This window comes from Lepisosteus oculatus, chromosome 16 (genome assembly GCF_040954835.1).
Source record: "Lepisosteus oculatus isolate fLepOcu1 chromosome 16, fLepOcu1.hap2, whole genome shotgun sequence".
Lineage (NCBI taxonomy): Eukaryota > Metazoa > Chordata > Actinopteri > Semionotiformes > Lepisosteidae > Lepisosteus > Lepisosteus oculatus.
Genome location: NC_090711.1, coordinates 17,251,682 through 17,266,804, shown reverse-complemented (window position 1 = coordinate 17,266,804; position 15,123 = coordinate 17,251,682). Strand labels below are relative to the sequence as shown.

The 15,123-nt window shown below is 39.3% G+C and overlaps 1 protein-coding gene across 1 annotated transcript in view; it reads right to left on the bottom strand.

Moving 5' to 3' along the window:
* Window positions 1-9,531, bottom strand: part of LOC102690981 (von Willebrand factor A domain-containing protein 7-like) — a 35,794-nt gene extending 26,263 nt beyond the window's left edge. Inside the window, exons 1-7 of the mRNA XM_069179484.1 lie at window positions 9,249-9,531; window positions 8,423-8,516; window positions 6,738-6,869; window positions 4,391-4,577; window positions 3,994-4,163; window positions 2,421-2,533; window positions 796-912 (exon numbers count right to left, since the gene is read on the bottom strand). Of these exons, the coding sequence (XP_069035585.1) occupies window positions 796-912; window positions 2,421-2,533; window positions 3,994-4,163; window positions 4,391-4,577; window positions 6,738-6,869; window positions 8,423-8,516; window positions 9,249-9,485 (1,050 nt within the window). The 5' untranslated portion in view covers window positions 9,486-9,531. The remainder of the gene's footprint in view (window positions 1-795; window positions 913-2,420; window positions 2,534-3,993; window positions 4,164-4,390; window positions 4,578-6,737; window positions 6,870-8,422; window positions 8,517-9,248) is intronic.
* Between the last annotated feature and the right edge of the window lie 5,592 nt (window positions 9,532-15,123).

Here is a 15,123-nt window from a genome sequence, read left to right as displayed (position 1 = left end):
GAGAGGCATTGTGGATATGGCTATCGTTTAGGAGGATTTGCTGGTCTACAGAGAACTGCATGGAGTACTGGCACACAGAAGGACATAATGGACTTAATACTCATTTAGTACTTTTTTTAATTGTATAATCTTAGCATGTCCAGAGTGCTTGGGCAGCCAGTTGACCCTAAAGGTTTCTTTTCTCCTTACTGAAGAGTTTTTGGTTCCTCTCCTCTGATGTCTTCTGGCTTTTTCTCTTCCTGAATTGTACTGTTATGTACTGTCACACAGCTTTGTTAAGGGCCTTGGGGCAACCTTGATGTGAAAGGCGCTATATAAAATACATTGAATTCCATTGAACAGTTAAAGGTTTATTCCATGCTGAAAGGAAGTGAACAGAGACACAGTGGAGCAGGTATGACAGGTATGAGAGAGAGAGGGAATTAATGAATTAATGAGCAGTTAATGAAGCAGGGGAGAACAAAAGACAGGGTAGTTGAGAGGAGGTGGGAAGCAGGAGAGAAGGAGTGTTCCTGGCAGAACTGTGAAGTCAAAACCTGCTGATGAATAGAAAGGATTAGAAGGAGACAAATCTGTTCTTAAGGCAAGGAGGGAGGTGTGATAATACAGGATCATTTTGGTTTCAGATGTCTTTCTGGAAAGATGTCGTGCAGATGTGTGGATGTACTTCTGTACAGATGTTGTCATTATCATTCCTAAAGGCTAATGTCTGAAATCTAGCCTAATGCAATCACATATATATCTGCAAAGGACTTCTGTTTCTCTTAATCAGGACACACATTTAGAACTACTGACCACAGATTTGGTGCTCTCAATCAGTGCAATGATGGTGCTCTTCAGGTAGGAGTCCTTCGCTGAGGCATCAGTGAACACATAGATCTCCGAGGAAGGGGGGGCACTGGTGAGGGCCAGCTGAAAACCGTACACAGGCAGAATAAATCAATAAAATCAATCAATAAAAAAATCAGTAAGGTTACAAAGAAACACATTTGCACTTAAATGCAAGGTTATGAACAGTATGAAGCATCACAGACTTCTTCAGAATCAACAGTAAAACATGAACCAGTGGACAGTAGAGGAAACTAAACTAAGGAAATGCAAGTTTCACAATTTTACACAAAGGGTTGTGGGAGTATGGAACAAGCTGCTCCGCCACGTTGTTGAAGCTCATACACCTTTTATCAAAAAATGATTCCAGGTCTGTTGCTCTCATTTACAGTAAAATCCATTTGAATATCACTAGATGGCGGATCTCCGTTTTCTGTATATTCAGACAATGCTTTTGCTTGCTGTTGTTTCTGGAAAATGACATTAATCTCCATATGCTTATGATATTTGAATGATTGTCTACATTTCCCCCAGTAAATCATATAGAGTGTCATTATGGGCCAACCCATGTGTCTGAACAAAGTGCAATATCAGTCTGGTGCTGTTAGATAGACCTGACTTGAGTAACATGCCTTTCTGACCACACACTCATCTTTTATTATTTTATTATTCCTGGGTGCCCACAGAAAAGTCACCATTCTCACTGGATTGTGAATGTGATTTCCACATTCTAAACATCGCTAAGTCCTACAGGGGGTTGAAGTGCACACCAGTGAAAGCATGATTAAATTATGTGTCCTACTTCAGAGTACTTTTCTGTATAGGAACAAGTAATAGGTTTATTCCATGCTGAAAAAAAGGAGAAAGAAAACACAACCTTTCGGCCATGGAGACTTCTTCAGGTGTGAGCACCTGAACTACTTTTCTGTATGAAATCTATGTTACAACTTATTCAAACATATATCTGAGATTCAGACTAGCAGTGACTGGGTCCTTGAACCACTCAGTGTCACACTTGTGATAAGCCTAGTTGTCACAAACACTCATTCATTCTTTCACCAAGTGATATCTAATTGGCGGATGGCTACTATCTTCCTTCAGAGAACCTGGGTTACAAGAATAATGAAATGCAGGTACATACACAGATTCAAAATGTCAATGTAAAAGCAATTTATAAAATATGCTGTTATTTACTACATGTAGTTATGTTCTGCAGCACTTTTGAGCTTACCCCTTATGAACCACACTTTAAATCCAATCGCACACAAGTCTCCTCATATTGTCCTGTAGATCTGGAGTTCGTATGTTACTAAGATGCCACATGTGTCTATAGGGGTCTGGATAATTGTTCAACAAGGAGTCAAGGCGTGGAACGAAAGAAGAATATGACAGAGGTTCAAAATTGTTGATTGGTGGTTCAAAAAAATTGGATGTATGTGATACTCAGTTTGACATACCGTACTGCATCTGTGATGAGAAAAGGGCTGTGCGCCTTCAAGCTTTGTTTTTACTGTACCTTCATGGGCTTTCTGACTGGGAGATAACATGCTGATTTTAGCTGACTCTGTGAGGACTTATATATATATAGTCACCTGAAGGGCAGACAGACACATCTCTGGCTCATCACCTCCTCCACTGGCAGTGAGAGCATTGATCTTCTTTTTAAAAACTTCTGGGTCCTTTGTCCTTGTCACTGGTCCAAAATCTATACACACAATAGAAAATTAACGTGTCAAGCAGTATTTTCTAAAAGGCTCCAGAGTAGTCTACGCCAGTTTTAATTCTAGCCAAGTTAAAATTAAAATGCAAACATACAAATGCATTAAGAAAGGAATATATCTACTCTTCAAAAATGTAGTGCTGAATACTACATAGAGAATTTAATTCAACACTTTTAGTATAGTCATCTGAATTTGCAGGTATAAGGGCTGTAGGGCATCAGATGTACAGTAAATTAATGGGTGAATGGCTGGGTCCAGATAATATATTGAGGCATCTATATCTTCGATGGAGCCTACTTCTAATGTTAAATCCTAGTTCTGACTGTCCAGTCACAAAATACCAATGCACTCGTAAGAACAACATAATCAAATCACATGCGGCTCGTGTTTAAGGAACTAAAGATAATTTCTGTCATAAGTGTCAGGTGTACCTGCATTGTTTCATTAGAAGTACAGCACAATGTTGCAAAGGCTGTCTTGCAGTGGAAGACTAAATGAGACGAACTCTTGAGAAGGGTCAAGACTGTGACTATGTGCGAGAGAGGTTTTCTGTTTGCACCTGAGACAGCTGTCTTTATGCAACCAAAGCCTGTGACTTTTCACACCTGTGTGTTTTATCAGAGAGACATAAAACAGATTGCGGGATGCCAAATGGAATGGTCCTGTCCTATTTTGTTTGTTTGAAAGACTTCTGTGAGTTTCCTGTGCCTTTTGTGTTCCTTTGATATGTTCAAGTCTCGCCTACATTTAATGTATAAAAGGAAAAGTGGAACTTCAGTTGAGCGAGCATATTAAATGGGTGCCTTTCTCCGTGCTGTGCTCCCCTTCAGCTGATCGAATAAAAGATCACTGACAATCTCCTAACCCGAGTGAAGACTGAATTTTCTTCAAGAATGTTATTGTTGTCTGAATGTGGAGGAGAGACTTAAGATTATCGCTTTAAATTATGTAGGTGTATAAGTTTCCTATTATTCATATTAATATAGTATGAGGAGGTAATGAGGTACTCATTGAATGAAGCAGGGACCTCAGGGATAGGATTCCTTTAATTTAAATTTTCCATCAGAAAAGATTTTACCCAGGGCTATCAGTACCATATATCCAGAGTTTGTAATTCTGAATTTTGAGGGACATTGTCAGCACATGTAGGTGCTGATTTCCAAGTCCTTCTCTTTTGTGTTTTAGACCACAATAAGGTGATCACTGTGGTCATGGCTAATCACCAGCAGCCATGTCACCCTGCAATTCTCATTCTCAGGTCATACAGTAGCTGATATTTTTTTATAACGTTCATTTGAGAGTTGTAATACTTAATAATTATTTGATGTATATTGGTATTCATAGTTTTAGTGATTGTATTTGATAATTGTTTAACATATTTGATTAAATACATAAAACATGAGTCCTGCATTTATGTATCAGTATATTATCATACATTACCCACCAGGATCATTAAAGGGCACCAGAATATAAGCAGAGGGTTCATTGGAGGTTCCACGTTTTGTGTCTATAATGGAGAAGGATCTTCTCTTAGCCTCTTCTATGTCATCAAACATACTACCTGTAGTGTCAATGACAAAACAGAGCACAGAAGGACGAGAAATTCCCATGAACCTGGAAGACAGAAGAACAGTTATGTGTGAGAACGATTTGGAATGAAAAGTGAGAGTAGGGGTTTAGAAAGTGAAATACAGAACTGCACTTCAATGGCCAAAATGACATAGCACTGACCATGAGTGAGCGAACACTCTAAAAGTCCACTGAGATATACTGAATGATCACACTGAATGACTGGCACTCTGACACGTGTTAAAAATAATAAATTTCAAAATTGTTCATACCGTAGAAACTCATCATCTCCAGCTGCATTGCGGAGGTCCTGAAGCTGTTCCATCGTAGCTGTGGTGGCTATTTGTGCAGCTATTTCATGCAGAGAGCCATGATTTGAACTGTAAGTATCCTTACTGATACCTCCACGGGGAATATCATCACTAGTGAAATCAGACAACCCACCATGACTACACTTCCCTAGAGTTGGAGAGATAGAGAGTAGAAAAGTGAGAAAGAGGGGAACACACAGGGAGAGAGAATAAACCATAGTATAAAGTATATATGTACAGTTTAGGTTTGTGATAAGAGCAGTAACAGGAAAAACAGTCAGCACTCAGGAGAAGGCTTGACAATTCCAGTAGGAGAAAATGTTAATTGTTTGCTAAAGTCTGTACACGGTTTTGTTACTGATAGCAGTTAAAAGCCCTGAACGTTTTATCATTGCTGTCTGTTACCTTCCATGTAGATCTCAAGTCGTAGTGATGATCACATTTTAAAAGATTGCATTTAGAGCCCAGAGACATTGTACTGAACAATTGCAGACTGCCATTCACATTTAACCTCTAAACTAATCTTTCAATAATGCTTACGCTGTTTTGTAATTAACTTTTCATGTTTCTGAAATAATGTTTCCATTGCACTGGACATGATAACATTGCTAGCAATTTGTATTCAGGCTCAGCAAAGACATACAAACCATCATTCATTGCCATCATTAGCCAGCAGCCATATCACCCAGCAACTCATAACTGGCAGCCCCGTTAAGCTCAGCAGGTGTGAGCCTGTCAATACCTGAATGGGAGACTTCTGGGAAAAACTAAGGTTGCTGCTGGAAGAGGTGTTAGTGGGAACACTATACTGTAAAAAAGCTCTGTCCTTCGGATGAGCCGTTAAATATGAACTGGCTTCATCACTCTGCTCTCCTCCCTTCTGATAGCTGATGTGTGGTGAGTGTTCTGGTGCACTATGGCTGCACTATTGCATCATCCAGGTGGGGCTGCACACTATTGGTGGTGGAGGGGATCCCCATGACCTGGATGTCACACCCCCTGCTAATCCTCCACACAGACGGTCTCGCCCCAATCAAGCACCATCTGGAGGCAATCCCTGCAAATGCCGCCGATCTATCACTTCATCCCATCAGAGTGCCTCACTTGTTAACAAACCCTCCACTTCCAAACATACTAAAGCCTTCTCCATTTCACTGATCGTTGCTCAATATTTCAGGTGGGTAGCTGCGTCAACATGCGTTGGCTGCAAAGGAACAAGTAATAGGTTTATTCCACGCTGAAAAGAGAAGAAAGACACCTGAAGAAGGCTCCAGAGCTGAAACGTTGTGTTTTCTCTCTTCTCTTTTCTGCAGGAATAAACCTTTACTTGTTCCTTTGCTCAGTATTGTTAGCTTCTTGGAACCCCTGACCTCGCATTGGTAACTCTTGCTTTTGGATACTCGAACCCAGAACTCACCTTTGATCCTGATCTCGTCTAGCATTTTGTATTTCTCTGCCTTCTCCTCCTGGATTATCTTTGGTATTGAACCAGCATTTACCTTAAATCTCTCCCTACTCAGCTCCACAACTCCGCATAGATTCATCATTGAATCTACAACGCGCAGCGTTACACTGGAAAGCGCTTTGAGTGGAGTGTCCAGAAAAGCGCTATGTAAGTGTAAGCAATTATTATCATTATTATTATCATTATTATTATTAACAACCTTATAAGCACTACAAATTATCATTTTTTACTCTTGTCACAATTGATTTGTGTATACAAAAAATAAAAATAATAAACCTTAATTTAAACTGTGATGTGTTTTTTGATGAGCGAAGCAGTGGCACAGTGCTTAGTATTGCTGCCTCAGTGTCAAGGCCCGGGACTCAATTCCTGTGGTGCGGTCTGTGTGGAATTTGTACGCTCTTCTCGTGTTCAAGTGAGTTTCCTCTTGGTGCTCCGGTTTCCTCCCACAGTCCAAAGCCGTATTAGTAGGTTAAAATATTGACCCTGTGGTTGTGTCCTGTGATGGACGGGTGTCCCCTCCAGGGTGTATCCCGCCTTGTGCTCACTGATTGCCAGAAAAGACTCTGGCTCCCCTGCAACCCTGAATTGGATGAAGTGGTTCAAAAATGGGTGGATGGATGTTTATTGACGAGCAATAAATACAATTAGTCATTCATACATAGTAATTTGTATGAGCTGAAAGGCAATTTCTTTACTTATCAAGATGAAAGAAATACTTGAGGAAAATGAAGACTGAAATCTTAACAGAAATAAATGTCCTCTAAAATTAACAAATAATATGAAATATATAGTTGTAGTTTAATTTAGTTTATTATAACAGGTGTAACTGGTTTACAATACCTGTTGGCTTTGATGCCCAAGGCCTGAGATCAAAATACCCTGATGTGAGCTTCCTTCCTTGTAATATACTTTCCAGGGTGTTGTCCGGACATGTCCCCTCAGCACAGTCACTGCATGTTGGCTCACCTTTAGCTGAAGGAAAAGACAAGTTTTGCAAGTAGTGCTGATGGGTGGAACAGCCAGATGACAGTCACAGACACTCAGAGAAACTGACACAGACCTGACATGTGAACCTTTGAGATATTAAGTAGAGAAAGAACTAAATATTAATACACCAGAATAGCTCCAAAATGTATGTACAGTAAAGCACAAGAGTATAAAATACATTTTGCTGTTTATAAAATAATCTTCTTCTATGTCTTCACGCTTTGACTCCTATTACCTGTTTCCTTTGGGGAAATATAGTGAAAACCCTGATATAGAAGGGTTTAAGGTGTAAATAAACATAATGCTGAAATTACATAGTGAATTCTTTAGACAATATATGATGACTGGCTGTCATGCAGGAAATCCTTAAATGTGACATATTTGTAAGCACGTTTAAAGTTCAGGTGGTGATAGTACTATATAGAGTTTTCTGTGACTCCTAAGAGTAAAATATTACATGACAAGCACGAGGGTGGAATAGAGACACAGTGGTTCTCACTGCTGCCTCACAGTGCTAGGGCCCCCGATTCCAGATCTGGAGTGCTATCTACAAGGAGCTTGTTTGTTACCGTGTCCATGTCGGTTTCCTCTGGGTGATCCTGTTAATTGATTTCTGGGCAAATTTGCCCTGGGTGTCAGTGTGTGTGTGTCTGCCCTGTGATGGACCTAGGCTGCACCCTGCCTTAGGCCCATTGTTTGCAGTGATAGGCTCAAGCTGCCACACAACTCTGAACAGGAAAAAGAATGGATGGATAACAGGCATGAAGAAATCAATGTCTTGGCTAATGAACTGTGCCTCATGGAACTGATTATATTCAGCTCCATCTTTTAAGGAGAGGTGCAAACTACACTCTGTACACATAATCCTTCGCTGAGAACAAATTGTAATTTGCATCTTCGATCTCTCCATGCATCTTACACTATTATTGCACAATAAACAAAACTGTGAAATGATGTGGCAGTGCAAGTGCCAGACAGAAAAGGTTAAATAATGTTCCATCCCATATAAAATGCGATTGTTTCAGCTTCCTCTACTGATGACCGAAGCTGTCAAGATAGGAAGACTCAAAGTCTCCAGAGGAGAACCCAAGAGCAGGTGAGGCAAGCAGAATAGCTGGCATGGCGAACAAGTAAACAGACAAATGCAATCCAAAGATATAGTTGAAATAAAAAGCAAGCATGGCCACAGCCAAAAAATCCACGGTATAAAGCACGTAGACTATAAAGGAGTCGAGAATTAGGAATGGAATCTCTTCCCATCTCATACTCAGAACAAGCTCTAAGACTGAGCTCTGAGTAAAGCAAAGTCCTATCTTAAATAGTCTGTTCCCAATGAGATACTGTAGGTATGGTCATTATTCGTGCACAGGTGGGACATTGCTGCTGCCATAACAAGTATATAGATGAACCAGATGATTGACATGTCTTGTCGAGATTGTGTTCTGGAAACTGGGAGGTTCTGCAGTGTGCTGATGCAGGAGAAATGAAGATTAGTCGTCACTCTTTGTGTCAGCACAGAACAACAGACAGAAGCTCACATGCAATATTTTCGAGAGAGGCACTGGATTGGATCAAGTTGGAAAAAGGAGTCTTGTAGCCCAGCTCGATCCAATTACTGTGGCTGTAGAAATCCTAGGAAATACAAACATACATGTTGGGAAGAGAATGATAATAAAGAAACATGAAACAGGATTGTGTCAATGCTAAGGGAGCAACTGTTGTTTAAATATGTACCATATAATAACCTTTATAACATTTAATGAGAAGGTATGTCTAAAATTCCTTTGTTTTATCAAAAACACCCTTCTTCTGGAGGTGATATATTTATAGCAACCTGACAAACACCCAGACAGACTATTGGCTTTACGTGCTTAGAGATGCTATTTTTTTTAGGTTTTTTTTTTATTCCTGGATTTCTGTTGTATCCCATCTTTGGAATAATGTAATAATTATAATCACAAAAATATTATTTTCTTGCTTTTGTCAAGTTTGTTTTACTCTTAATTCTTGTAATTTAAAGGTATGGTCTGTTTGGATTCTGATGTTCTGATCCAATGATGCATACTGTAGATTTCAGATGCTATAGTTTCCATTCTATTAATTGAATAGTCCCCAGGAACAAGGAATCATAAAATCTCTGCAATAAAACAGTTTCATACATTTTACATATTGGGAAGCAAGTTAAATATTCTGATAATTCTCATAGTTTATTGATATGGATGTGGAGGCTACAGTAGGTAGAGATGACTGACAAATAAGGTGTATGATTGGAAAGATTGCTATCCTGCTTTTATCAACAATAAAAACCTCATAGACACATAGTATCTTTACTTTTAACCAGGCACGATGAAATGTTTTACTCACCTGCAGGGTGTGAAAGATTTGCCCCAGTCTCTTTCTTGCTGTATAGAAGTTCTGCTGCCTAATGTTGCCTTTCACACTGGCTATCCCATCAGTAATGAGCTTTTTCCCCTTCAGAAAGGACTCATTGTCAAAATGATACTCCTCATTCAATACGTGCCTCAGATCCACCCAGGCATTGCTTAAAACAATGGATTGGATAGCTTCCTCAAATGTTTCTGAAGACACCTTCTCACCCATCGTGTCATAGTGTGCCTGGATCACTTGCTGTGGGGTGAGATTGTCATCAATCTGCATTTGCAAAAAACAAAGAATATGGTTTGTATATAATTAGTATATATGTATTGATATATGCACACAAGAATATATTTGTGATTTGTGTATATAATGCTACTACTAGTGTATAATAATTCACTATTATAATTTTTAGTACAGATCCACTCATTCAGAAATGCTTGCAGGATATTGCAGTACATTGCAGTGCCTGCACTGCGGGTTACCACTACTTTGTAAAACCACCAGGTGGAGCAGTGAAAGCATAGCGTGGCCTAGAAGTATATGGGCTGTTCCTAGAAGTATCTGGGCTGTTGCCAGAAAACACCTGGTTTCAAATCCCGGTCAATGCTGTGGGACAATCTTTTCCCAATTATAGAATTTAAGTTGTGTAGTATAGTGAGTAGACATCACGAGACAACAGAACGAGAGACTAGAAGGCGGGAATATATGGTGTAAGGGCATGATCTGTGTAGTTAATAAAATAGTTAAAATAATTTAAAAACGGCTCTTTATTATGATACACAACATTTATGGCGACGAGAGATGAGTGCTTGACGAACTCAAAGCGAGCAGAACACTGCAGATTTTAGTTCTCTTGCTGGTAGAAACGAACTCTTGAATATTCGGACTGTTCGTTTAGCTTGCGCCATGGAAGATATGGCCGCCACGCCGAGAAGCTTTGCTTATGCCCAGCTTTCTCCACCGTTTCCACTGAACCTCGGAGCTCCGGATTTGTATACGGAATACAAGATATGGATGGAGTTGTACAGATTTTTTTAAATCGCCAGTGGATCTACAGAAGCTCCGGATGCCGTGAGACGGGCTACATTACTGCACTGTATCGGGGCTCCCATGCAGCGGATTTTCTCCAACCTCCCTGGAGAAAAGGGAACATATGAACAGACTGTAGCTGCCTTAGACGCTTACTTTACACCGCTGAGAAATGTGGTTTTGGAATGGCATAAATTTAGGCAGGGAACTCAGTCTCAGGACGAATCTGTTGATGCTTTTGTGAATGCACTAAGAGGACTGGCTAAATCGTGTGACTTTGGAGTGTTGGAAGCTGACATGTTAAGAGATCAGCTTCTGGAAAAATGTGCACATAAGAGACTGCATGATAAATTGTTGCAGGAGGAAGGGCTGACTTTAGAAAGAGCTCTTACAGTCACTAGAATTCATGAAGCAGCTCAAGCACAATCAAGAATGCTTTCTGACCACAGTGACAAAGCTAGAGAGAGTCATGTTTACTTCACAAGAAACACTGAACGGGGTACTTGCTCAAACTTTACAAACAAAAGCCGAGCAGCCGGATGCAGTCAAGCTAGAGATATAGAAGAACAGGGGACGGCTGACATTAAATGTTACAGGTGCGGACTAACAACGCACAAAGCAGATGAATGCGGAGTGCGAACAGCAAAATGTCTACACTGTAAGAAAACAGGACATTATGCACGAGTGTGTAGAAAGAAAGACGGTTCCCATCAGGAAAAGAAACTTAATACAAATAAGGAAGGGACAAAACTGCTAGCAGTTCAAGAATCTTCTTCAGACTCAGATGAATTTGTTAATTCCATTGACCCTGAAGGTAAAGAAACTATTCGAATAAATGGCCAAGAGATAAAAATGGTGATAGATACAGGAAGTCGAAGAAACTTCATTGGAGTAGAACTTTTGAAGAAAGTGTTTGCACACAGAACTGAACTTCAGCAGACTAAGATGAAATTTCATGCCTATGAACAAATTAGTCCACTTAAGTGTGTTGGCTACTTCTAGGCACAGCTGAAATGGCAGAAAAATGTAATAAAGGACAAAGTTTATGTAATTGAAGGAAATGTAGAAGCATTGTTGGGAAGAAAAGCACCTATACTTGCTTTTATAAACGAAGGATTGACGTAATTTCCACATAAAACAATAGGTGTGCACACCTGCAGAACCTCATGGTATTGCAGTTACTCATTTATACAATGTGCAGATGCATATCTAAGTGACAACACTTTCTACAACAATTTTTTTTATGGGTTACAGTTTCTGTCTTGCTGCACTGGTTGTGCACTAGTAAATGCTGGATTTTGTTTTGAATGAATTTGAAAGTGAAAGACCTACAAACTTTGGGCTGTTCACGAGGAATGACAATGCCCAAGATGAAAGCGTCTAGGAGCGAAAATGTGGCTTAACCCACTCGGCTGAGGGCTGGCCTCCCGGCCAGAGGACAAGGAGACCAGGACCCCCCTGCAGGGTGACGAAGAGGTAGCTGCAGAGGGGGAGGTGGGATGTAAAAGGGTGAGAGGGACTAGGATCTCATAGGTATTTATAGCGTTTGGAGGAGGAATGGATTGTCAGGAGCGATTGCTAATTACTGACAGCTGAGTCTGATTGAGCTTGGTTGTTGTCATCTTGCCTGAACTTTTGTTATAAACTCCATTAAGTAGGTGGTGTTTCTATATTATAATTTTACAAGCAGACAATCTAGACATTTACATAGATGCACCAATGTAATAAAAGTGCTGGATAAGAATGCAAGAATATATTATAGATGTTATATCACAGTTTTCATAGAGTTGTCATTTTTACATCAACATACTTCATACAGGTTGGCACAGTGGTCAGCATTGCTTTCTGACAGTGCTCTGGTGTCAACTCCCAGGGTGCTATCTGTGTAGATTTTGTATGTTTTCCCTGTGTTTGTACAAAACCGTACCGTGGGCAAATCATTACGTCATAGCGCATCATACCGCGCCAAAATGACCGACAGGGGCACTCGTGGTGTGTTGGTCGGTCGTAGAAAGATTTAATCATTTAGTGTCTTTGCTGTGCACATTTTAATCTGCTTAGAACTGAATATTTATATGGAATTTTACAACTAAAGGTAAATTTTAGTAGCTGAGCATAAAAAAACTAGGAGCATAACGCATCTGAAGGTCATAAACGATATTAATTTAGGAACATAAACATATTATGTAAGCTGAATTTTGCTGGTCTTGGTATTTTAAAGAAAAATACACACCAGTATTCCATTTCTTCCTAAACATTTTAAGCATCAAAGTCTTACATGTGGTTATTTCGGAAATGTTTTTACGTGCTCCTTGCTCCTTCTGACCATGTTACTGTACTAGATGTTTATACAGTATACAGTACTTTGTGAGAAAAGTGATAGTTTTAAGCTTTTCTGCAAATACGCTCGATATCGGAGTAAACAGAAGCATACTTTCAAATTTTGATTAATAGGGAATTAACTATATACATTAATAACAGTAGAACTACAGTAGAACTACATTCATGTACTGTAGCACAAACAGTAGTATAAGACTTTCCATTGAGATGTGCTTGTCACATGACTGCCTCGGTGGCGTGATCGCTTAAGTGACTGACTTATAACCCTGAGGTCGAGTGGATATTCCTATTTGCTGATCCAATTGAATAGTTGTTGGGTTTTTTGTCTCGGCCAGGAATCTCCAGCTCTTCACCTTCTGCCTGTACCTGCATGTGCTCCATCTGCTCCTTTGCTGTCTAAGTTCCTCTCTTTTCCAACCCTGTCTTGTTTGTGTCTCTATCCTTGGTGTCCACTTCAGCCCTGTGTTCATTCCTCTCCTCCCCTGCTGTTCCTGATGTCATCTCCTTGGCCCCTGATCCACTTTCGCTTTACGTACATTCGAGCAGGTACTGTAGCTCCAGGTTGCTGCTGCTTCATGGTCAGTGCAGCACCTTCTCAGTTACAGTAATATAGCTGGAAGGATTTACTGTGACTGAAACACTTTGTACTGTAAATCTTTCAATATGCTTAATTCTTTGATGTTTTTGTTCCTAGTGAATTATTATTATTGAATTAATGAATGTGAAGTGTCTGAATGTAAGAACATCTTTCTTTTTGTTGTTCATTCAGTAGGAAGAAAAAATGAACCCATTGCCAAAGACTGCACGCTGCTTGCAGACCCTTTTGAACATTTTTGCTTTTGCTTACTGAAAAGCAAGCCGAGCTGTGCCACCATGTCAGCACATGTCTTGGAGAAAACACTGGAAAATGAGTATAGCTCTAATCAAGGGTCTTTTTTCATTAGCAGATGTTTGAGAATCTTAAACTGCTGTGGAAGGAAGAGGTTAATAATAGTCCATGTAGCATAAACACCATTCTGTGTCATTGTAGATCCTCAGAATTGTGTTACCTTGAGGTTAAGCTGGGTGCAGCCTGTCATGTGAGATGTTTAGATATCTATCAACATAAAATGTAGGTAAAAGATAAAGGCTGAATCACTCAGGAGAAAATAACTTCCTCTCATTTAACACCCTTTGTTAATTGTTTTATTTAAAGAAAATAAATCCAATGTACTTCTTTGGCCTGTCAACAAAATATTTTATGACACACCTGAAGAAGGCTCCACGGCCGAAACGTGTTTTCTTTCTTCTTTTTTTCAGCATGGAATAAACTTATTACTTGTTCCTTTGCAACAAAATATTTGACATGCTTACTGCCGATTCACAACTAATTCTTGGATTGAATCAGTTCCAAAAGGAGCAATTTGTTTTTTTCTCCAGATAAAGCAGTTGTCTGAGGAAAAATGTTTTAGGCATGATACTGTTCCACTAACAAAATTTAAGTTTGTTTTACTTATCTGAAGACATGTCAGGTCTTCAAAGATTGACCGACTGGGGTGTAGACTAAAGAGTTAAGATTTTGCGCCTGTATGATTAGTTCCATTCTCTAAAATCATGAGTTAGCAAGAGAAATAGATATCTTATTTTATGTGTGCAGCTTAAGTAATAAAAAAGAAAAGGGAATTTTGAGGTTTCAAACTTGCCTCCCCATAGAACTATGTTCCCACAATACATTGCACTTTTTCTGGTAACAATTTTTACAATTTTTGTATTTTTTTCTGATTTTCTGGTAACAACACCAGTAGAGTGGTCAGAAAAAGTCAAAATGATTGGCAGTTATAGTGTGTTAAAATAGACTCTACTCTCTAATCAAACCATCACCAAATATTCACAACTCTGCATGGGGGTCCTAATCCTCTTCCTATGATCTTAGCTCTCACCAAGACAGTTAAGCCAAATTTTGACTGAACACTTGACAATCCTTTCAGTACACTTAGTTTTTAGGTGTTGTTTTTCTTAGTGAACAATCATTTATCATATTATATTCTAGTATTTCACAACTTTTCAGCTGAGCTAAAAGCATTTACAGTTCTCCTCAAATATGATACTATAAAAAGCACCTTTTCTTTTAACTGTTAGAACATTTAAATTGAATATTTAATGTACTTCACACGCAAAAGTTATACAATGCAATACTATATTTCCACTTTTCAATATAGAAAATCAGCTTATAAGCTCTAAAGTTCAACCATTTTTCAATTATTGAGGTTATATGACATATGAATGATTCAGGTGGGTAGCTGCGTCAGCATGCGTAGGCTGCAAAGGAACAAGTAATAGGTTTATTCCATGCTGAAAAAAAGAAGAGAGAAAAAACACAACGTTTCGGCCATGGAGCCTTCTTCAGCTGTGTCATATGAGATATCATATGAATGATATCCCCCTTGATTTAAAATTGCTTTTCCATTCAGCTTGCAGAAAAATATGGAGATGTATTTACCATCCGTTTGGT